We start from the raw sequence: 23,400 nt of genomic DNA, 5'->3' as shown, positions 1-23,400 counted from the left end.
TTCTTTGACAAGCAGGAAACAAAACACTACATATCCCAAACTAATGTATTTGTCTTTTGGTGTACGCCGGAGGGGGAACTTCAACCACTCTAAAGTAAACAAGCAAACACGTGAGAAAAATTGGGTTGAACCGGGATATAAATGATGCGCACCCTTTTCCATGGGGCGCTAAGCGGCAAACATAGGATTGCTTCTCCTTCATTAGTAGACTAGCGAAAGATAAATGTACGTGCTCCGTACACTCATGAGGCTTTGGAATTAAACCGAAGTTACAAGCTCGCCATCTGGGTAGAGAAGACTAGTGTTCAATGAAGATGGTGTCAAGACCAACCTCCGCCACCGTGCGGGATAAGGTAAAAGTATATTAGCGAGGAAGTGCTAATCCAATGACAGTAAGGTTCTGATCCATCTGCAGATGGTAACTTTACATCAAGACAGATAGCTTAACTAATGTATGGCCATAGATGTGAAAACTGACATGTCAGAATATCCCAGAGTTTGCTTGATAACTAGCTAGACTGTCTCTAGACGTAGGAAGGTATCAGAAAGCTAACAAGAGCTGAAGTGCTAGACTTACTGTACAATGTTAGCTCTATTTAGTGTTGTGGAGCTGTCAACTTATGCTGGTACTTTAGCCAGCTAGCTTTGGCCTTTTATCTGCATTAACCAACAGAAAACACAGATAATTATATTGTGTGCATGATAGCATCTACCTAACACCGGGGTCAAATTACTTGACAACTTGACAGCTGGCTGATAGTATTTTGCCTATGACTGCAGGACGTTACAGCGCCCTCTGGTGGGTTCATGATGTCCGACAGTCTGTCTCTTTCATCCTACAAGGACTATCCTGTAATCCATCCTTTTATCAACACACACACACCTCGACACACATTACCGAGCAAGGCGTTTCCAGAGAGCAGCAGCACAGGTAAGATAACCCTGGTCCTGGTGTGTGTGTGTGTGTGTCTTGGAGTCCAACACGCAGTTTCCATTTGCTACCTGTGTGGTATCTGGTCTCCATGGCTACAGCAGGGGAAACCTTACTCCCTTATGCTTACAAAGCTTAGATGATCTGGTGACATTCTATTCATCCCCCTGTCCTGTCACTCTATCCCCTATGTGCATCTCTCCTCTTATCCTCCCTTATGATCCCTAATTCACACTCACTCCTCAGCATTCCATCCCCCAAATGCACTCATTGCACTCTATTGAACGGTGCAATAACATAACATGTGTTTGTGTGTGTTTAGCTATCTTGTCTGCCTTGAGGAACCTTCAGGAGAAGATCAGGATCCTGGAGAAGGAGAGAGGCCGGGCAGTACAGAGCATATACACACCGGACAAGACCGCAACACACACACTCACACAGCCCCAGAGGGACAAGGACACACACTCTCATGCTGACAAAGCCAAGCACACAGACAAACATAAACACACTGACACACACACTCACGCTGACATACATACACACACAGACACACACTCTCAGTCAGGGACACACACCAAGAGGGTGGGAGAGAGAGAAACCAGTGACAAGTCAGCATGTAACCAAGGTGAGGAGGGAGTCCTATAGTCTGAAAGATCTGAAAGATGTTGGTGCACGATATATATATATATTTATATTGTGCCAAAGGATAGTATTTGACAGTGTTTTTGCCTTTCTTTCTTCCTTCCCTCCCTTTCCCTCTACTTTCCCACCTTTTCCTTCTCTCTTTCTCTTCTGCCCCCTCCCCTCCCTCCTCTTCTCCCTCGACTTGCACCTCCCTTTCCTACTCCTCCTCTTCCACCCTCTCCTCCTATCACTTGCTCCGTCTCTCCTCCCAGCCCTGCTGACCCAGCTAGCCGCAGCGGAGGCTCGCTGTAGCCAGCTTGAGAAGCAGCTGGAGCACATGAGGAGGATGGTCCGCAGTGCCAAGTCAGACAGGACCACCCTGCTCAAACAACAGGTCACCGCGTGCCCAGCTTAGCATGTTATTTACATTTACATTTAGTCATTTAGAAGACACTCTTATCCAGAGCGACTTACAGTAAGTACAGGGACATTCCCCCCGAGGCAGGTAGGGTGAAGTGCCTTGCCAAGGACACAATGTCATTTGGCACGGCCGGGAATCTAACTGGCATCCTTCAGATTACTAGCCCGATTCCCTAACCGCTCAGCCATATGACTCCCTATTTAGCACTGTATAGCTTAGCATATCACTAAAACAAAAGGTTAACACACTCCTCACTTAGCTAGCTTAGTTTAGCGCAGGATAGTTTAGCCAATCACTACAACTAGCATATCACAATAACAAAAAGTTAGTACATGTCTGGCTTAGCTTAGCATAGTGTAGCCAAGCCTAGCACTAACTATAACAGGTGAGCATCTACAATAAAAAAAACATATCTTTTACAGGTTTCCATGGAGACATCCAGGTCAGCTTATCAGTCACATGATTCTTGTTCTGGGCATGCCCAGTTGGAGAAACTAGAGCGTCTAGAGCAGGAGTATCTGCGACTGACAGGCACGCAGGAGCATGCTGAGGTACACACAAACACACACACACAAACACACAAGACCACACAGATGCACACATGTACACCGAACTGACACTTACATAATGATGAGGAGGAGGATGATGATGCTGGTCTCTGTGTCTTAGAGGAAGATCCAGGAGTTGGAGATGAAGCTGCAGGAGGAGCAGTACCAGATCAAGCTGGTCCAGGACAAAGCTAACCAGGCACATACACACTCACACACATACACACTCACACACTCTGTGTTGATACACACAAACTAAAATAGTAAGTAAATTCTGGAATGCTCTGCTTTCGTATTGGCTGTCCTCAGATACAGACGGGTTTGGAAGCCAATAGGATCCTGCTCCAGTCTGTGTCACCCCGCCCACCCAGAAGCAGAACCAAAGAGAAGAGACCTGTTTCTGAAGTATGCTGCCTTTTCAGTGAACAGATGAGACACATAGCAATTATTTTATTGATGCTTAAGTCAACTGTGTGTGTGTGTGTGTGTGTGTTTCCAGACGCCTGTGGAGTCGCCCTCACACACACAGCCTCACTACAGACTTAGTCTGGGGGACGTGCCATTTGTGACTGGAACGGTATGAACACACACACACATACAATCTTATAGCCTCACTGACACATACACAGTGAGACAGATACATACCTTGTAATGTATATAGATATTTCCCACTTTTTACCACATTTGTCTGTTCTCTTCTTTTATATTTCCCTCTCTTTCTCTCTCTCTCTCTCTCTCTCTCTCTCTCTTTAGTCGCCAGGTTGCAGTCACTCGGTACGGGCAAACGTCCAGTCTGTCCTCTCTCTGCTGAAGCAACACCAGCCCCAGCTCTGCAACGCACGCGTCCTCTCTCACACCCCATTGGACCACAGTTCCGCCCTGGCAGCCAATCACAGGCGCCCAGACAATGGCTCCTCCTCTTCCTCTTCTGGAGGGGAGGAGCTAGCAGACCTGCTGGTGGCATTACAGGAAGAGCTGCGACACATGAGCCTGTAAGTGTGTGTGTGTTGGTTGAAGTTAGGGTGTTTGTTGCCATTAGATAGGCTTCTTTATTTTGGCTTTGTTTATGTAGTTCACGTATATCGCCAGCAGATGGCACAATTGTGAAGTGTGTGTGTGTGACAGGGAGCAGCAGGACCTGATGCGGCAGGCTGAAGAGTGTGTGTCGGAGCATGAGAGGAGAGAGCTGTACAGAGATCAGGAGGACCTACTGAAGAAGATGGAGAGGAAGGGAGAGCAGATCAGCAAGCTACACAAACACCAAACACAGGTACATACACACGCAAAACACACAGGTGGACACACGCAGCCATGCACACACAAACATAAAACACCTCCTTATCTCTCCCTCCCCCCTCTCCTCTCTCCCTCTTCCTCTCTCCCCCCTCCTCTCTCGCTCTTTCCCCATCTCCTCTCTCTCTCTCTCTCTCTCTCTCTCTCTCTCTCTCTCTCTCTCTCTCTCAGGTGAAGGGGTTGCGTAGGGAGGTGCGGGGTCAGAAGCGAGTGGGCAGAGGTGAGGTCAGGGTCACAACCACAGTGACTACTCGTGGTCGCTCAGCCGGAGTGGTCAAAGTAGGTCCGGGCGACCGCAGCAAGAACAATCTAAAACTGCTCCGTGATATGAAAGCCCTCCAGAGCTCCCTACGAACATGACCTCAACACAACCATCCTCCTTACAAACCTGACCGCAGGGCAACCGTCCTTACTACGAACTGGACCGCAAGACAACCGTCATCCTCAGCATGAACCTGACCACAACATAACCATCCTTGTTATAAACTTGACCCCAGGTCAACTATCCTCACTACGAACCTGACTGCAACACAACTATCCTCACTATGCACCTGACAACAGTGTAAAACAAAATGTTACTGTCTCTACTCATATGGAGACTGTCTGGAGGTGCAGCTAGTTATGTACCGAGGTTTTCTTGGGTCAACCCGACTGTCATCCTAGCCTTATTATGCGTATATCAGGGACAGAATGTGTGTTTCTTTAGTGTGTGTGGGTGTGTTAAGAAGCATTTCAAATGATCTATTAGCAATGGTGCGCTGCATTTAGAAATAAACATATTTATTTTGTATTCTTTTGTCGCGGAATCTGTGTTTTGCATTTTGAATCATATTCAGTGCTTCATAATTGCCATTATTTGGACAATAATTCGTTTTTTACTTGATGTCCAGTAAAACTGATTACGGGACTAACGGTAACCCCTATCTCCAAGTCTTCGGGAGCTCATTTCACCACCACCGTCACCGGGACAGCTCCTTTGACGCACCTCCATACGCCCGCGCACCGTCGAACCGGGGAAGTCCAGACGAATGGACGCTTCTCCCAACGCCCTCATTTGGTCATCCGTTTGTGTGAATTAAATAACGGGAACAATATAATTCTATAACTGGTAAATTAGATTCAACTTTCAATTTCTGCTCCCGTCTGTGGACTGAGGAGAGTCAGTGAAGATGAGCGCTCCTTTTCGTTTAAACTGCAAGTCAACGTTCCAGTGTAGAATCAATGGTTTGTAAATAAACCGCTTTGGTAAACTAGCTTATAAAGATGGTAAGTTTCGACATGGATGTTCAGCCTTTGTTGTAAATCAGAAACTGAGTGTATACATAATGTAATTGATTAATCACCGAGACGGTTTGATTGGGCAGGTTGTATACAGTGGACTTTATAACAGTCTTAAGCATGGGATCAAGTAGGACATTTGCTCTGTCTACAGTATGGGTTTATCAACACGTGTCTGAAGTCTTTGGTTGTCGAGAAATTTGGTGAAGAGACGTGGGTAAAACTCAGGTAACTATCAATGTATTTTTCCTGGATAAGCACCTGGACAACCATTCGAAACAATGTTATATTTTTGTAGACAAACGGAACATGGCGTTACGATCACCATCTCCTTGTTGTTATCACTTACCCCATCATCATCATCGTCTTCATCATGTTCAGAGATGAAGCAGGTGTTCAGGATACCTTCCTGACGTACGAGGTGTACCCTGATGACATCACGATGCGGCTGGTCAGCGAGGCCTGCAAATTGCTGGGTAATTATCTTCATGCTTCATTGAAAGTGATCACATCTGTTATTATTTCTGTAACTTCCTTTTGTGTTTCGATTTGTTGTCAGGCGTGAAGCCGGAGGTGGTTCTGAGACAGTTCGGAGAATACTTCTTCGAGTTCTGTAAACGGTCCGGATACGACCATATGCTGCAAACTCTGGGGGGGAGTCTGTTCGAGTTCATAGAGAATCTGGACGCACTGCACAGTTACTTGTCTCTTTCTTACAAGGTCCATTGTGTGTTCATCTTAGATGCTTATTGGGGGGATGGGGGTGGGGGGGAATTGGCAGCGTGTCCATCATTATGTTTTATTCCACTGTGTGGGTTTGTGTGATAATGTAACCATTGGGTGATGTTTATTAACATATTAACATAAATGGCTCGCAGGAAATGAATGCCCCATCATTTCGTGTGGAAAGGAACCTCGAAGGCACCATGTATCTTCATTACTATTCAGACCGGCGCGGCCTGTGCCACATCGTGCCTGGTACATACATGAACTACAACGATGTGTCTTTGATTACATAAATGTTCATTGCTTCACATCACGTTATACAGCGAGCAGCAGACAAGCGTAAACTGTATTCGTTTTTGGTGCGTAACGTCCGAACGCGCAATTTTCCACTAGGTATTATCGGCGCCGTTGCAAGGGATTTCTTCCACAGTGACATAACGATGGAGATTGTTAACCGGATCGAGGAACTCGAGCGGACAGGGAAGAAGGAGCACGTCGTCTTCCTTGTCACCCAGCGGCCCTTAGTCACCAATCCCGCGAGCAGCGGCGAGACCCAACACCAGGCCCCGTCTGAGCCGCCACAGAACGCCATGCACTTGACCCAGGAGGTACAACTTTTAAGTTGTTTCGATAGTACTCTTACCAGATTCCTCTGCATCTCCTCAAACCTAGATACCACCTAATCACAGCACATGTCTCAGACAACTAGCTTATTCAAAATAAAGAAATGGTCAAATGAGGACATAAACATGTATTGTATAACACCCCTATCCCCACTCCCCCCAGGATCTTCCAGGCCCCTGTCAGAGAAGGCGGCCCCCAGGCTGCTCTCTCTATAGGAGCCACTGGGAGATGGTCCGGGGTCTGGTGAGGCTTGGGAAGGGTATGTATCCTCTGTATATTAGTCAGTCTTTTATCGAAACCATCCCTGGCTCTGAACCCACACCCCATGTACATCTAGTGTGTCAATACTCTTCACCAATCCCCCCCCCCCCCCCCCCCAGGTAAGCTGCTAAGGGGCTTTGAGCCGGTCTACCCTGAGAGTCTGTGTGTCGACCTGAAGACCTTCTGCAACGCCTTCCCCTTCCACCTGGTGTTCGATGAGCAGGTAACAACTGAGACTCACTAGTCCCACCATACAAACACACAACCCAACAAACACTCTGCCCTGCCCTCTCCATGTGTACAATGTGATGCCGCATCAATTTTCCTTCATAATCCACCATCCTCTTTATTTCTCTCTTTGTCTCTGGCCCTCGTTCAATTTTGAGACAATCTCCCTCTTCCACTCATTCTTGCCCTTTCTTGCTCCTCATTGGTTTTTCTCTCTTGACCCCTCCCCCCCCTCCTAGCTGAGGGTGTGTCAGGCAGGGGTGAACCTCCAGCGTATCGTCCCAGGTCTGCAGACCAGAAACATTTGTCTGGACCAGTACTTCCTCATCGTGCACCCAGAAGTCACCTTCACCATCTCCAGCATCAGGAAGTTCATCAACAGCCACTTTGTGCTGCAGACCAGGAGGAACATGATGCCTGAGGCCTGGAGGGACCGACCCATGCTCCAGCTGAGAGGTGAGAGGACATACACACACACACACACTGACACACACACACACACAGGCGCACACAGCCGGCAGACACGCTACGCCTGTGTGCTCTGTCCTCGTCTCCCTCCCTCTCCGGGGCTGTTCTCAGGTCAGATGCTGTGGATGGCGTCGGAGGGCCGCATGCTGTACCAGGCCTCCCCTCTGCTGCGCAGCCTGGAGGAGCTGGAGGAGCGCAGCATGCACCTGTCGGACATCGCCCCGCACGACGTGACCCGCGACCTCATCCTGCTCAACCAGCAGCGGCTGGCGGAGATGGAGCTGTCCAGCCAGCTGGAGCGGAAGAAGGAGGAGCTGCGGCTGCTGTCGCAGCACCTGGAGGAGGAGCGCAGGAAGACGGAAACGCTGCTGTACGCCATGCTGCCGCGCCACGTGGCCAACCAGCTGAAGGAGGGCAAGACGGTGGAGGCGGGTACGCGGGGGGAAGGGGGGGGGGGGGTAGAGGTTTGTTATGGAGTGGGGTTGAGGTTTGCGGAAGGTAGGTTGGAGGGGGGTGGCTGGAGGGGGTTGAAGTCGACGCGTGTGAGTGTGTCTGTGTGAGTATGTGTGTGTGTGTGTGTGTGAACCTGTGTGTGTATGTGTCTCCCAGGTGAGTTTAAGGAGTGCACCATCCTGTTCAGTGATGTGGTCACCTTCACCAACATCTGCTCCCAGTGTGAGCCCCTGGACATTGTCAACATGCTCAACTCCATGTACCTGCGCTTCGACCGGCTCACCACCGTCCACACTGTCTACAAGGTAACACATGGGTAGCTAACGACTGTTATGGGATAGACAGAGCCTAAGAGACTAAGATCTGGATCTGTAACTGTTAGAGAATGTGAATTTACCTACTTTTATTTTCCCACGTTGCGTGTTTGTGCCTGGGTCTACATATCTCTCTGTGTCCAAAACCTGTGTCTGTGCCCAGGTGGAGACTATTGGGGATGCCTACATGGTGGTTGGCGGGGTGCCCATCCCAGTGTCCAGCCACGCGGAGCGGGTGGCCAACTTCGCCCTGGGCATGGTGCTGGCTGCCCAGGAGGTCATCAACCCTGTCACTGGACAGCCCATACAGGTACGGTCAGGTCAAAGGTCACCCATTCCAGACCGCCTATACAGGTACAGTACAGTCAGGTCAGAGGGGGGCACTATAGTCTTTGTAGTCTAGTTCAAGCTGGTTAGATTGTATTGTGTTTTATTGTTTTCTAATCCTTTTTGTTCTATTCCCTCCCCACACACACACGCAATACTGTATTGCAATCTTATCTATTGTCTTCTTTCATATTCAATTTTTCCATTCTGATCTTGTCTTCCATTGTGTCTGTGGAGTGCAGATCCGAGTGGGTCTGCACTGTGGGCCAGTGCTGGCGGGGGTGGTGGGGGAGAAGATGCCTCGGTACTGTCTGTTTGGAGACACGGTCAACACAGCCTCGCGCATGGAGAGCCACGGCCTGCCCAACAAGATCCACTTAAGCCCCAGTGTGTTCCAGTAAGCTGTCTGTCTCACTCAGGACACACACACACAGACAATAAGACATGGAGACGTGTGTGTGCGTTGTATGAATATGTTTGCTTGTGTTTATGAATGTGTGTGTATTTTATTTGTTTGTGTGTCTGTGTATTTCATGTGTGTGTGCATGTGTGTGTCTCCAGGGCTCTGTACGATAAGGGCTTCTTGCTGCAGGAGCGTGGAGAGATCGAGGTGAAGGGGAAGGGCAAGATGACCACCTACTTCCTGGAGAAGAACCTGCGTGTCAGCGAGCTGCAGTTGCTAGGTGTGGCTGAGCCCGAGGAGCGCTCCGGACGGCAGTCTGGACGCCACTCTGCCCTCTCTACCACGGATGGGGAGGGGGCCCACCACCACCCAGGGGCACCAGGCATGTCTGTCTGTCTGTCTTCCTACCTGTCCTTGTTCGCATGTCCTCGCTTGTCTGCCTGTCTAAGTTTGTTGAATTAAAACCTTCTTGTCCTGCTGTTCCTGTCTGCCTGTTCCTATCTCTCCTCTCTCTCCAGAGGTGCAGCGGCGGGCGAGGAGAGAGGACAGACACCCCACCGTGCCCATGAGGTACGCAGACAGCCTGAGCGAGCCCCCTCCCTCCCCCCAGCCCCCCTCCGCCCCCCTGGGCAAACCTACCCGGGACTCTGAGAGCTACGGCAGTCTACACAGTGAGGACCAATCAGGAGACAAGCTCAGAAACCCATCAGACGATATCAAACACACTGACCAATCAGAAGATAGATGTGCGGACAGTGACAACCCACAGTTGACCAGAGTTGTTTTGTGCGCCACCTCTGTTGTCGCTGAGGCTGCTTCAGTGTCTCGGAACAAACATACCCGCACCAGATTTTGTGTGCTACTGTGAGTTTTGGGGATGTTTGATTTGGATCAAAATGTGACTGATCAACATACACTGTACTGCTGCACTGTGCCAATACTTGTCAGTGAACTATGAAAACAGGTTTTGTATGGAACATGCCATATTAATGGGCCAGCATTATCTTACAAAGTTATGCTTAAATACATTTTCTTTGCCATCATGAAAATGTGCCTAGTTATAGTTAGTTGTACATACTATAGCACATATGAAAAGGCTTTACTCTGTGGATCTTGACCTTACAGAAGTTTATCCTGAAGTGTCCTTCAGTCGAAAGGAGGTCTTGAGTTAAGATGTTGGGGACATTTGACATGAGATGTTTTCTCATGAGGAATCCTTTATGATCTAGTATATAATATTTATTGATGATTATCTGTGAGTGGATGTGTTTTGTTCTATAATGTAAATATCTATGTTGAAAAAAAGCTCATGAGGACCATACACACCAAGCAATACAACAGTTTATCGGTGGCAAAATAAATGTGACATGAAAAAACATTTAGACAGTCATTGCACCTGACATCTATGATCCCCACAACAGCATCATTTTCATGGTGCAGGGGACAATTTCTCATCGACCAGAACAGCCTATCAGACACTCTCATCGACCAGAACAGCCTATCAGACACTCAAACAGAGAGAAGAAGAAAGCCCCAACAGAAGATAGGATGTTTGCGATAATAAAAACAGGTGAACTGGCGAACAATCATATTCCGTTCTCTCCCTGGTGTCCTTGACGACCACACGGAGGCCTCGAGGACCAGACCCCCATCCCCCCCCCCCCCCCCGGTTGACTCAGACCTAACGTCCACGTAATTATGTCGCTGGCGAGGCCCTGCTGAAAAAGGAGCCCCCCCCCGCCCCCCTGGAGAGGTCCGCCTGCTGAGGGCGTCACCATGGTTACTCCCGCCACCGGACAGCCCAGTCTGGTCACCTGATCCAGGCCGTCGGCATGTCACCCAGCGACGTGGATAATGGTGTCCGGAGCACCGGATGGAAACAACAGCGTGTGTAACCGGAGTCTGTGTGTGTGTGTATGTGTGGTCAAGTGCGATAAAATCAGTCTCTTGGCTGACCTGAAAATCGTGTCAACTGACACAGACCTAGATAGAGTTTTATGGGCTTGATGTTATTGTCTCTTAACCTACATACTAATACCCACTCTTGACCAAGAATCCAATCCCAGCAATCACTTGGCCAATCAATCCATTAATCAATCACCCTCCCCCTTTGTGTTAATAAAGGCTACGGGCCGAAAACACAAAGTTCCAACTCAGATTCTGATCGTGTTCCTCCCTTCAGGAGTCCGTCTCTGTGATGGCGTCCTGTTCGTCTGGGTTTTTGTCCAGTAGGGGACTGGCCAGAACAGGCCGGCTGGTATAGATGTCGTCCACAGGTAGTAGGAAGGTCACAGTCTTCACTTTAGCCCTGAGAGACAGAGAACAACAGAGGTGTAGTGATCTCTGATGATATTTAGAGGGAATTAACCGAGGAGCTGGCTGAAAGAATGTAGGAGAGGGATGCACTTCGCAGGAGCCTCAAAATAATTCAGAAGACAAAAAACAACATAATAAAGGTACTATGTAAACTATGTTTAAATATGTTCTTACACACCTGTTCTTGTTGACGTACTCCTGGAGCGAGCATCTGTTGGTTATCTTCCCTTTGGCCGGAGCCACCCCCTTGTCCGGTGACGGGCTTCTGGAGATGTTGGAGTTGTTTATGTGGACTTCCTGTTGCGGCCTCCCCCAGCTGGGAACGGTGGCCCCCCTCACTGCCACCCCTCCATGCCTGGCCCCGGCCCCGGCCCCGGCCCCGGCCCCCTCACTGTTCCATGGAGCAGTGTGAATGTGGGAGGCTACAGAGTATCTCCTCACCGTCATCACAATGTTCTCTATGAACAGAGAAGATACCACCTCATCAGTTTTACTTCCAGGATAACTGAGATGTATACTGATGATCATTTTAAATACATTTTAATTTAAAAAAACTAGCATCATATCTAGAGTTATTACATGTAAGTCAACTTTAGGCTAACTGATAAAAAACACTTGCAGCAAATGGCTACAACTTTACCTTTGTATTGCCCCTCCAGCGCGGGCGCGGAAACATTTCGCCTCAAGTTGATGTGCTGTGGGTTGTCTCCAACCACGGCCAGCACAACCGGGCTCGGTTCCACTGGCTCGCTCCCAAGCGAAGGTTGACCGATTTCCCCACGCAACACCTTGTTCTCGGTCTCAAGCTTCTTGATTTCGTCTCGCATCTCCATGATGACGTGCGCGAGGCTGCGGCTGCTTTCCATAGTGCCCGAGTTCCGCTGCCAGTACCAAGGCTTTCCGAACACCGCAGACTCGTGCATTAGGAACTCGCTTTGCTGAGCGTTTAACATGTTGCCGTCTACAGTCCAGCCAGTCTTCTGTGTGTGTCTCTCTTTCAATCTCAGTCTAGATCTTGTTCGAGGCAGACTATGTCGCCTTTCACCACTACAACAGCACACGCGGCTCGGGTGAGCGGCCACTGGGACACAACCGATGTTTTATTAATTTGGCACCGACCGGGTTCAGTTTCATGGACGTTGTGGCAGGAAATGAAATGTGCACAGGGCATGAAGAAGAACATAGGCCTATACTATTGGCTATACCAAAAAATAAACAGCATTTAGAATAGTGACAGTTAATGCAATATGTGTCAAGGTTTAGTTAGATGAGCAGTGGAAGATTAAATTAAACTGACCAACTGTGTTTGATCAGAAGTGAAGATTGCAGAAGAACTGAAGAGGCTGCCGCCCCCTCCCCACTTGGCTAAGTGTCTACTTCTCCCCTACACCAGGCCTGAAATATTGATAAGACCTTTCAGCGTGTGACAGAGATAAATCCAGACAGTTCCTAGGTGAACTAATCCTGCCGGGTCAAACACAAGGCTTTTTGTGGGGCATGGGCATATTTAATTCACCCAATATCTGCTTAATCTTGGGTTATATGTATGTGTGTGTTTACAGTTTGTGTGTCTGTGTCACACACACAGAGAGTGTGTGTCAGAGAAAGTGTGTGTGTGTGTGTTCTACGTTGTCGTAGTCCACCCACATGTTTATTCATGTTTTCCTAAATAAAGCGTCCCAGGGTCATGAGGTCACCCCAATGATTACAGAGAAAACCCACCAGAAACACATAAAAAGCCCAGCAGGCTTTTGATAAACACAAGAAAACACATCCCTCCCATCAACATCAAATGGAATCCTCCTGCAGAGCACACAAAGGAGGTAATGACAGGTAATTACCCTCATATGCATACAAGCTGACAAGCCTGTCCTGGGGAGGTGTGTGTGTGTGTGTGTGTGTGTGTGTGTGTGTGTGTGTGTGTGTGTGTGTGTGTGTGTGTGTGAGGAGGGAGCGGGGGGACGAGGGGTAGAATAGAAACCCTATCACCCCTCTACTGATAGGGGAGAAACTCAAGCGCCCTCACTTTACACCTCAGGTCATATGTATAGGATGGGGGGAGAGGGAGAATAGGAGAAACTCCAAAAAAGAAATAGGGAAAGAAAGAACTCCAAAGAAAGAAAGAAAAAAATGGACTGACTGAGAGATCCCTTTATCCTGTCCTGAATCTCAGGCTATATTTCGGTCCAGGAACACTTAACCTGTTTTCATGCTCTGTGCTCCAGCACGAGGCTTAGCATCAATAAGTTATCAGCTCTTCATCTCCACGCCGCTCAACGACAAGTGGAAAATACCAGACCTGTGTCAATTATTGTGTACAAACACTGTCCAATACTTAATGTGCACTTGTTTTGATCCAGGGTAATGACACCCACGTATCGGTTTCATAGATGCTAACTGGGAGGTAGTTTAAAATTGCCTGACTACTCTCAAGTACTTCAGGGTAATTGATCTATGTAATTAACCCAGGATTGGAGAATACTGCAACACAGACACACTGGAGCAAAGAGCAATGACAGCAACTTCTTACAGACGAGGGGAGAGCAGAATAGGGTTGGTACTTTTGGTACTACTGATCTCAGGGTGGAGATAGCACTGTTTCAGGCAGGCAGACAGAGACAGGTAGTCAGACAGACAGGCAGTAGAGATGTGGAAAGCAGGAGTCTCCACCAGGCATGTCCTGGTTTAATCTAGAGCTGTTTAAACAAGTCTGCTGTCTGACTTTGTTCTGTCTGCCAGGCACTTTGAAGTGGAAATCTATCCCAACTGGCTTCTGAGAGTCCACAAACACACACTCACACACCCACACGCACACTCCACTACACCTTCTCACCCTACTAGGGCAGCTCACAGTGCTTGAGAGGAGCCTGGATAATATGATACATTTTACAGAGAAAATCTAGTGACGGTTCATTCTGATACCAGGTTAACCTGGTAAACTCTGACTCTAGTGCCCCTTGAGGGGCCTGCTAGGTACTGCAGGGGTTTACAGTGCTATGTAAAGGTGGAGAAAGTAGTGGAGGAGATGTGGGGACGTCAAGGTGAGGGTGGTTGCAGAGGGTGGGGACGGTAGGAGAGGGGGAGAATTAGAAGGTAAGGATGGGATAAGAGGGGTAGGAGAGGGGGAAGAGGTAAGCAAAGGGGGAGGATGAGAAGGTAAACATAGGGTGGGTGAAGTTGCATCATGTGGTTGCTAGCTGCTTCTATATCAGACATAAAGGGCTACCTTCATCAAAGGACCCTGACCTCTTTGATCCCTCTGCTTTGAAGACAAAGCTCATGGGGCGTGACTTCTTCCTTCACACTGGCCAGGACGGGAGTCAGCACACAGGAGTCAGAACGGAGTCCCACAGGAGTCATATAAGACTCAAACAGGAGTAATACAAGAGAAAGGAGTCAAATAGGAGTCTAACGAAAGTCAAAACAGGAATCAGACAGCAGTCAGAAAGGAGTCAACCTAAGTAACGCTTTTTTATGTTAAGGATCCGCCATATCTGCTGTTTGAGGTTAGTTTGCTTTAGTTGCGTAGTGGTCGGTTAGGGTACTGTAGTTACCCTAGTAAGGCTCAGTAAGACTCCTTAAGTCTCCTTCCTGATTAGCCAGTGTCCTTCCACACCTGAGAGATCAATTTAAAGAGACTACAAGTGTTTCCCCCCGGATGGTTTGTGAAGCGAAACAAAGACAAAGACACTCCCTCACCCCTCCACCCCCCGCCTTCCCGCCACCCCTGTCCATTCAGCACCTGAAGAGCTGGCAATTATCTATAATTACTGGGTGGCGAGGCCCGCTTGCACATGGCGACGGCCGGCGGCGTGGAAAGGAAATGAGGCAATGGGCAAGCACAGCTGGGGCCACCGCAAGGAGATGGGCTCCTGAATCTGCCAGAACAACAGAGCAATTAGCCTCCATCACCTGACTAGAATACTGATGACTGTCAGTGAATGTAGGGCATCCGAGGGAGGGAGAGGTGGAGGGAGAGGGAGAGAGACGTAGAGAGATAGGGAGGAAAAGAGAGATAGGGAGGAAAAGAGAGATAGGGAGGAAAAGAGAGATAGGGAGGAAAAGAGAGATAGGGAGGAAAAGAGAGATAGGGAGGAAAAGAGAGATAGGGAGGAAAAGAGAGATAGGGAGGAAAAGAGAGATAGGGGGGAAAAGAGAGACAGGGAGGAAAAACGATAGGGAGAAAGAATAAGAAGAAAGATAACCCTAACCTTTAATATTTGATAAATGTATACTTTCAAGAAAATAGTACCCCTCTGATTTTGGACATTAACAAATTTTATTTAAAGGTTATACATAAAACTTTAGTTTATTTCTTTTTTAATTTAGCTAAACAAATATTCATATATTGTTTTTGTTTTTGTTTTTTTATAAAAAAGAAACATTTTAAATATTAATAATTCTTATTTACAATTCAAAACAGTACTGGAAATAATAACAACAACAGTAACTTCATCGGTCATAGAAATGTTATAAAACATAAAACTTTGCGTTTTGAAAAGGGTTGAGCTGCAGAGAGCTCGGGTGTGTTAGCACTGTACTGCTCTACATTCAGACAGGAACTAGAGGTGGGTTCAACCAATCAGGTGGGGGTTGATTAGGTCATGTGACTGACTCTAATATCCGAGTTCACATTTCCAACTACCATCAGATAAAACCTTATGTAACAGTCAAAGTTGGCAGAAAATAAAATGGTTTAACAGCAAAAATGGAAACACTGTAGGTAATATTGAACAAATACTGTGGTTAAATGTTTGTTCAGTTGAACGCACCTCAAGCTCAATAAGGTCACTGTTTTCTAAAGGGTCAGGGTTTTGGAGAGAAGGCGCGTGTGTGTGTTTTATATGTAAAGTGAGTATGTGTTTGTTGATGTATTGCATGTGTGTAAAGTCCATGTGTCGGTGTATGTGTGTGTAAAGTGAATGGGTGCGTGTGTGTCTAAAGTGAATGTGTGCGTGCGTGTGTGTATACAGACTAAGAGCTGAGGTGGTCTTAGAGGAAAGAGCATACATAAACCAAAACAAAGTACCATTCCAACAGCCTGGTATCTATGACTACCACCATCACATCTACACACTGCTGGACGTTTCCTCCTTCACCTTAGGACTACATTTCCCATCAGTAACTGCTCTGTACCAATACATTTATAAGTTTCAGATTCTCCGGGGCACTGGCCAGTATCAGCGATCCTAATGGCCGTTTAAAAGCCGCTGTGTCGTTCCGTTCCGGGTTGTCTTGTGTAAGGGATCTGTGGGGGAAAGAAAGAGAGCGACATGGTTGGTGCCAGGACAATGACAATACACAAGTACACATGGCCACAGTGAGTGTGTTTGTATGGGTATGTGTCTGTGTGTGAGAGAGACCTACCAGTCTTAGAGACAGTGTTAGAGAGAGCAGGAGAAGAGCAGGCAGCAGAGGAGAGAGAACCTCTATGAAGCTGAGCACAGAGAAGTAGACATGAAGAGAAGAGAGAGGAGGGAGAGAGAGAGGAGGGAGAGAGAGAGGAGAGAGAGGGGAGGGAAAGAGAGAAGAGGGAAAGGGAAAGAAGGAGAGCAGATGAGGAGAGGAGAAAAAGTTTAGAAAAAGCTTGATACATTAGATGACACTAGAAAGAGAAAAAAGAGGATGAACGTGTGTGTGTGTGTGTGTGTGTGTGTGCAGGTAGAGGGCAGACGGACCTGCTCGTTCATAACAGTGGAGAGCTCAGACAGCATGTCTCGGTAGTGAGACCTCATCTCCTCCTGGTATTCCAGCTGGTCTTCCTTAATCAGTCTCTCGTTGACGTCCAGCGCCTGGCCGCACGCCTCTGCAAACTGCCTGCAGGGGGCGACAGAGAGGGTCACGCACGTAAGACACCAGAACCCCGCCTGGGACGACACTGGCTCGCTGGGACATTTTCTCATAGCATGGCACCGCCAGACCAATTTGTAAATGCATATTAGTCTGGAACCTCTCCGTTTGTTTTAGATTTCCAAAGATCAACAAGTGCAGACCAAAATGCCTTTGGATGGAACTGGGAGTACAGGTACACTGGACCTCTTTGGTACTGCTCCTCTTGACAATACATGTCCATGCCTAGAGATGTGATCTGACAGTTTGCTGAGGGGTACCTGAAGATCTCCTTGAGCTGTTTGACCTGGTTGTCTGGGTACTTTTTGGCATTCTTCTCCTCCAAGAAGGCTCGGGCGTACGCCATAGGCCCTGCATTAACCTGCAGGAGGGAGAGAGGGGAAAAGGCGGGAGGGAAGGAGAGATGGCGTGAGAAAGAGAAAGAGTGTGGGCGAGCGGGTGTCTTGTTTGTGCGTGTGTGTGCATGCGCCCATGTGTGTGTGTATCCTTGAATGTGAGTGTGTGCGCATCCGTGTGTGTGTGTGTGCGTCCCTGTGTGTGCCTGTGTGTAAGCGTGTGTCGCCGGGCAGGGCCTTGCCTTGACGCTGACGCTACCCTGCAGTTTGAGCTGGAGCCGGATCATGTCCACCTCAGCCATGTTGCACAGCTGGTTGAGTTCGGACACCTTGCGGGACATCTCGTCCACGGCCACCTCCAGAGGGTTGAGCTCTGTGCTGTGCTGCTCCACCACCTGCACACGCTTCTTCAGGTACGGGAAGCTGGCGCTCGCTACACACACACACACACAATTTGTGACCTCTGGTGATACCACTATTAGTACCTTCAGATAAACCTACTAGTCATGAAGGTGGTAAACCCAGGGGCGTCTTACGTAATAGCACTTGAGACCCCTGGGCTATGGACTTTTTTTCAATTTTTTTCAATTTTGAATTTCTAAACAGCGATATAGCCAAATAGCCCACACAAGATCATTGCTTGAATCGCGATACCATCTGAAAAATACTGCCGGTGACAACGTTGTTAGAATAGCTTGTCTCAAAGAGGGTTCAGCTTGTTTCATATTAAATGGACCCATCTGCAACTGCCGCAAGCAAGCACACCCTACAATTTCCCCAGAAATGTCCCCAGAAATTGTACCCTTTCTAGTTTTTGTTACATTTTGTTTAGATAAGGGGGAAGAGGAGGCCTCCCTCCACATCCACCACCAGATGCCACTGTAGAGCAGAGTAATAACACCACTAATACGGACGTTTATCATCATTATTATTTTGTATTATTATTAGTAGGCCCCTGATTGCTTGAGGCATTAAGGTGCCACTGTGTAAACCTACTGGTCAGGATGATGATGAACCTACTGGTCAGGATGATGATGAACCTACTGGTCATGATGATAGTAAACCTACTGGTCAGGCTGATATTAAACCTACTGGTCAGGATGATAGTAAACCTACTGGTCAGGATGGTAGTAAACCTACTGGTCATGATGATGAACCTACTGGTCAGGATGATAGTAAACCTACTGGTCAGGCTGATAGTAAACCTACTTGTCAGGATGGTAGTAAACCTACTGGTCAGGATGGTAGTAAACCTACTGGTCAGGATGGTAGTAAACCTACTTGTCAGGATGGTAGTAAACCTACTGGTCAGGATGGTAGTAAACCTACTGGTCAGGATGATAGTAAACCTACTGGTCAAGATGGTAGTAAACCTACTGGTCAATATGGTAGTAAACCTACTGGTCAGGATGGTAGTAAACCTACTGCTCAGGATGGTAGTAAACCTACTTGTCAGGATGATAATAAACCTACTGGTCAGGATGGTAGTAAACCTACTGGTCAGGATGATAGTAAACCTACTGGTCAAGATAGTAGTAAACCTACTGGTCAAGATGGTAGTAAACCTACTGGTCAGGATGGTAGTAAACCTACTTGTCAGGATGGTAGTAAACCTACTGGTCAGGATGGTAGTAAACCTACTGGTCAGGATGGTACGTCTCTTGCACTGCTCCTCCACATCTCCATGCTTCTTCCCAGAGAGGGTAAACGGCGTCTCAAACACGAAGCGGTTGATGTTGTGATGGCGCTCAAAGTCTGTCCTCTTCTCCTGCTGCTCCGTGTCGTCAAAGAAGGGGACCACGTAGGTCACCTGGATGTAGGCGAACTTGGGGTCCAGGTCCTTGGGGTTCACCTGACAGAAACAGGAAATGACACGGATGAAGGGGCAGGATTTGACATGGTTGCAGGAAACATGAATCACACACATACACACACACACAAACTCACGCACTCTCATACACACTCAAACTCACACACTCTTACACACACCCAGTGTTGGACTCATGGTTGACTCACCTTGTTGGAGTCCTGGATCATCTTGACGTTGTCGGCTCCAAACTTGTCTGAGTAGAGCTTAAGCAGCCTCTGGGAGATCTCTGACAGGCCGGTCAGTTTGGGCTCCTTGTAGATGAACTCCTTACTCTCCTCCTCCTCAAAGAAGCCCTGAGAGAGCACGTCACATATGAGTGTGTGTGACAGATGTGTGTGAGAGTGTGTGTGTAGTGACAGCTTATAAGTCTGTGTGTGAGACAGCGTGAGTGTTAACGTGTTTGAGAATGTGTTTCTGTGATGTGACCGTGCTCCTACAAGGAGAGGGTTTGGAAACATCAATGTTCTAGCAAATGGTACATGTGGCCTCACATCACCACCTAGTGGCTGAACATTGTTACCACACATGTCAGTCTGCAGTTTATTAGGTCAGACAGGAGGTCAGTGTTAGGCTGTGGCTGAGTAAGAGGTCATTCCCCAAACATGATGGGATCAAAGTGCAAGGGTCAGTGAAGGTTATCTTTACCTTTCTTCTAAAAAATAACCACAGACACACATTTCTCTTAGAATAAAATATACTGTATATAAACATTGGATCCTGGAGGACCTGATAATGGGATCTTCAAAAGGTAAGAATTATTGAAGATTATATATGGAGGGTCATATAACACACACACACACATCAAGCATGTCTGTATTAATATGCAAACAGGTGTCTGGTCACAGGGGTCTGGAGTAGCAGGTTAGTTAGAGCAGTGCTCAACCATGGAGGAGAGAGGAGAGAGGGAGGAGGAGAGGAGGTTAGAGAGGAAGAAGGGAAAACTGGAACTAAAGAGAAGAAAACACTTACCGCAGCCTGGATAGAGAGAACCGAAAAGAAGAGAGAAGAGCAGATGGAGGAGTTACAGACTAAAGAGATGAGTTCCCCTCTTTCTCTCTCTCCTCTCGTTTCTTTTCCTCATCCCACCTTCTCTCTGTTTCTCTCTCTGTTTTGGAGTCTCGTCCAGAAGCTTATCCCATGTTTTTCTCAGCAGTGTTTCAGGTCTCTGCAGTGTGTGTGTTCTCACCTGTCCGTAGAAGGCCACGCGGTAGTATCTGCCAAACAGGCGCTTCTCAGAGTTCACCACCTCCGTCACCTTCAGGTAGGAACGATGGATGTCGTAGTACAGCTCCGACAGCCTCTGTTGTGCACACACACACGACCGCACACACACATATACAGACACACACACGGAGACACACACACACAATTGTATACACACATACACCCACACCAAGGCAAACATACACACACACACACATACAAAGATACACATCCAGACATTAATGTCTTTTGTGTGTCTCACACACTTATTGACACACACACACACACAAGCCCACTGTGTGTGCTGGAGAGAAACTCAGTGACATCACCTTGAAGTCCCGCCTCTTCTCGAACACGGCAATGACAGGTTTGTTGATGTCAGCGATGAGCTCGTGTCTCTCAGACTTCCACAGGTAGTCCACACACAGCTCCAGCTGCTCCACCAGGGTGTCCTGTACACACGAGAATGTGTGTAAGCTAAGGGTGTATGTGTGTGTGTGTACCTCGGTGAATGATGTGTGTGTGTGTGTGTGTGTGTAACTCGGTGAATGATGTGTGTGTGTGTGTACCTCGGTGTAGGGTGTGTCCTGGGTACCCGTGTCCTCCTTCATGGCACCCTCCTCCTTCACGTTGGGGCTGATGCACACGAACGCTGCCCAGCCCATGGAGAAGGAAGCTGGGGGGGGGGGGCGCACAGGACATGACATCACAACAAGTCAGCATGACATTTTGTTTGTGCCCCACCACGACTCTGTGTCATTATATGGTCTTCCTCTGTGGTGTTTGTGCTAACATATTGCTGCTTGGAGGATAGAGAACACATGGAGGGAATCCAGAACGTTGTAGTCACTTGATGGCATCTGCTGCTGTTGCAACAGGACCAGTATTACACGAACACTGACTAATGAATGCTTCTCACACACACACACACACGCACGCACGCACTATCTGCAAACACGCACACGTGCACACACACTTACATACAGAGGGGCAGTGCTTGCAGTAACACTGACTGTGTCCCATATCAGGTGTTCAGCACATTCACAGTGAACATGCTTCTCCAACAGTCCATCCAGTGAGACTTGACTTGAGTGGACATCAACAGACACAGCTCTCACAGAATGGACAACAAAACATATGAGATCTCTCATAGGGGAGCCATTAAAGGGAATCTCTTACAAGGGATCTCTCAGAGGGGAGATCTCTGAAAGGGGATCTCTTTAAGGTGATCTCTCAGGTAAGATCTCTGAAAGGTGAACTCTCATAGGGGAGCCATTAAAGGGAATCTCTTACAAGGGATCTCTCAAAGGGGAGATCTCTGAAAGGGGATCTCTTTAAGGTGATCTCTCAGGTGAGATCTCAGAAAGGGGATCTCTTAAAGGTGATCTCTCAGGTGAGATCTCTGAAAGGGGATCTCTCAAAAGGGATCTGTGGTAGGTCAGGTCAGGGTGGAGCCCAGTCCACAGTCCCCTGTTCTGCTGGAGGGTGGACATGGATGGCTTGGTCCTGCTATGAAGACTGGGACCCCTTACCCTTTTCTAACCCTCCCCACACTTCCCACTAACCCTCCCCTCACCTCCCACTAACCCTGCTCTCATCTACCCTTCCCTTACGTCCTTTCACCCTCCTGTCACCCTCCCCTCTCCTCAGCCTCCCCAGCCCCCAGTCCAGTAAGGTAGCCCAGCCCTACACCTCTCTCACATCCACCCAGTCCCTTCATCTATAGACTTCTCAGGACCCCCTCCTCGCTCCCCACCTCACCACACACCTCCTCTGGGCTGCTACCCCTCTCCCCTGCCCCCCATCCCCCAGGGTAGCACACTCACTGTCGTGGTCACGGGGGGTTAGTAGGGAGCTACAGTTATAGACAGGACTCTCTTCTGGGGACAGCTGCACCATCCGGGCCTTGTCTGCTCTCCAGTAGCCTGCGAGGACAGGAGGAGGGGGAGGAGGAGAAGAGGGGAGGAGGAGATAGGGGAGGATGGGAGGGACAAAGGAGGGGGAGGAGCAAGAGATAGAGGGGCAGGAGAAGGAGGGGAGGAGGAGAGAGAGGGAAGAGCAGGAGGAGGAGTAGGAGGAGGAGGATGAGGAGAGGGGAAGGAGGGAGAGAGGATGGATAGGAGCAGGTGGAGTAGGAGGACAAGGGAGGAGGAGATGACGCCCGGGGGAAGAGGAGAGGAGCAAGAGGAGCAGGAGGAGGAGTAGGAGAGGAAGGAGGAGGTGGTTTACAGTTTAACTTGATGACTCCAGTTGATTTGACCAGGTTGAGTCCATCAAGCCAGTGGTGAGGTACGGTACGACACGGTAGGGTACAGTAGAGTGTGTTTCCAGTGGTGTGTTTCCAGTACAGAACTGTGGAATGCAGCATGCTAGCCCAGATGCAGAGAGACACACGCTACACTCTAACATGCAGTGAAGCATGCACACGCCAGCTGCCAGCACACACGTGCAGACATACTACACACCCATGTGACCACAAGTGGGGGAGACTAGTCTTCCTGGAGATGTACAGACAAATATGCTGGCAGACAAAATTAGGATGGATAGAGATAGACAGACAGAGAGACAGGTAGACAGGTAGATAGATAGAGAGATATAGAGATAGCCTGGCAGGAGAGAAGACAGGCTCACACACACACACACACACACACACACACACAGCAGAGGCTCTGTGGCGTCAGCGGAGAGTGTGTGTTCTCACCTCTCCTCTTCAGAGACTCAGCAATCAGGGCAGAGATGTGGATGTAGCACATGGCCGCCTGACAGACAAATCACAGGTTCTCCATGTAACACGACACAACCATAACATCTGCATGGTAGTGTATTCATTTAAACGGATGCCTTTACAGGCCAAAACACAGAACTCTTCCCAGACCCCCCCAGGCCTGTCCGTAGGACCCCCCCCCCCCCCTCAGGCCTGTAGCCAT

The 23,400-nt window shown here is 48.4% G+C and overlaps 4 protein-coding genes across 5 annotated transcripts in view; 2 read left to right on the top strand and 2 right to left on the bottom strand.

Moving 5' to 3' along the window:
- The first annotated feature begins 113 nt into the window (after positions 1-113).
- cep57 (centrosomal protein 57) lies at positions 114-4,607 on the top strand. Of its 2 annotated transcripts, none has more exons than XM_084674466.1 (11): positions 114-353; positions 781-931; positions 1,254-1,556; positions 1,828-1,949; positions 2,399-2,527; positions 2,646-2,723; positions 2,834-2,929; positions 3,024-3,101; positions 3,278-3,516; positions 3,650-3,794; positions 3,989-4,607. In XM_084674466.1, the coding sequence occupies exons 1-11, from the start codon at positions 309-311 to the stop codon at positions 4,175-4,177; spliced, it is 1,575 nt and encodes a 524-aa protein (XP_084530592.1). In that variant the 5' UTR covers positions 114-308; the 3' UTR covers positions 4,178-4,607. The 2 variants fall into 2 exon arrangements, with proteins under 2 accessions (XP_084530592.1, XP_084530594.1); XM_084674468.1 differs by having other exon boundaries at positions 115-353; positions 844-931.
- A 488-nt stretch (positions 4,608-5,095) lies between these two features.
- LOC146257240 (guanylate cyclase soluble subunit beta-2-like) lies at positions 5,096-10,156 on the top strand. Its single transcript, XM_084674719.1, has 15 exons — positions 5,096-5,101; positions 5,250-5,323; positions 5,477-5,571; positions 5,655-5,815; positions 5,974-6,073; positions 6,215-6,429; positions 6,608-6,704; positions 6,826-6,929; positions 7,174-7,390; positions 7,514-7,834; positions 8,012-8,160; positions 8,333-8,479; positions 8,739-8,893; positions 9,058-9,281; positions 9,418-10,156. The coding sequence occupies exons 1-15, from the start codon at positions 5,096-5,098 to the stop codon at positions 9,765-9,767; spliced, it is 2,415 nt and encodes an 804-aa protein (XP_084530845.1). The 3' UTR covers positions 9,768-10,156.
- Positions 10,157-10,821: 665 nt separating this feature from the next.
- On the bottom strand, positions 10,822-12,168 carry LOC146257239 (uncharacterized). Its single transcript, XM_084675193.1, has 3 exons — positions 11,856-12,168; positions 11,394-11,673; positions 10,822-11,207 (listed from the first exon to the last, which is right to left on the bottom strand). The coding sequence occupies exons 1-3, from the start codon at positions 12,166-12,168 to the stop codon at positions 11,078-11,080; spliced, it is 723 nt and encodes a 240-aa protein (XP_084531319.1). The 3' UTR covers positions 10,822-11,077.
- Positions 12,169-15,475: 3,307 nt separating this feature from the next.
- Positions 15,476-23,400, bottom strand: part of dock10 (dedicator of cytokinesis 10) — a 37,462-nt gene continuing 29,537 nt past the window's right edge. The window contains exons 46-56 of the mRNA XM_084673998.1: positions 23,175-23,232; positions 22,300-22,398; positions 21,043-21,149; positions 20,803-20,925; positions 20,457-20,570; positions 19,417-19,563; positions 19,042-19,252; positions 17,643-17,833; positions 17,326-17,426; positions 16,894-17,032; positions 15,476-16,463 (exon numbers count right to left, since the gene is read on the bottom strand). Coding sequence (XP_084530124.1) covers positions 16,416-16,463; positions 16,894-17,032; positions 17,326-17,426; positions 17,643-17,833; positions 19,042-19,252; positions 19,417-19,563; positions 20,457-20,570; positions 20,803-20,925; positions 21,043-21,149; positions 22,300-22,398; positions 23,175-23,232 — 1,338 coding nt within the window. The 3' untranslated portion in view covers positions 15,476-16,415. The remainder of the gene's footprint in view (positions 16,464-16,893; positions 17,033-17,325; positions 17,427-17,642; positions 17,834-19,041; positions 19,253-19,416; positions 19,564-20,456; positions 20,571-20,802; positions 20,926-21,042; positions 21,150-22,299; positions 22,399-23,174; positions 23,233-23,400) is intronic.

The sequence above is a fragment of the Hypomesus nipponensis genome, chromosome 15 (assembly GCF_054491055.1).
Source record: "Hypomesus nipponensis isolate SF chromosome 15, ASM5449105v1, whole genome shotgun sequence".
NCBI classification, from domain to species: domain Eukaryota; kingdom Metazoa; phylum Chordata; class Actinopteri; order Osmeriformes; family Osmeridae; genus Hypomesus; species Hypomesus nipponensis.
Note: the sequence above shows the minus strand (reverse complement) of the source record. Positions and strands in the feature narration are given on the sequence as shown.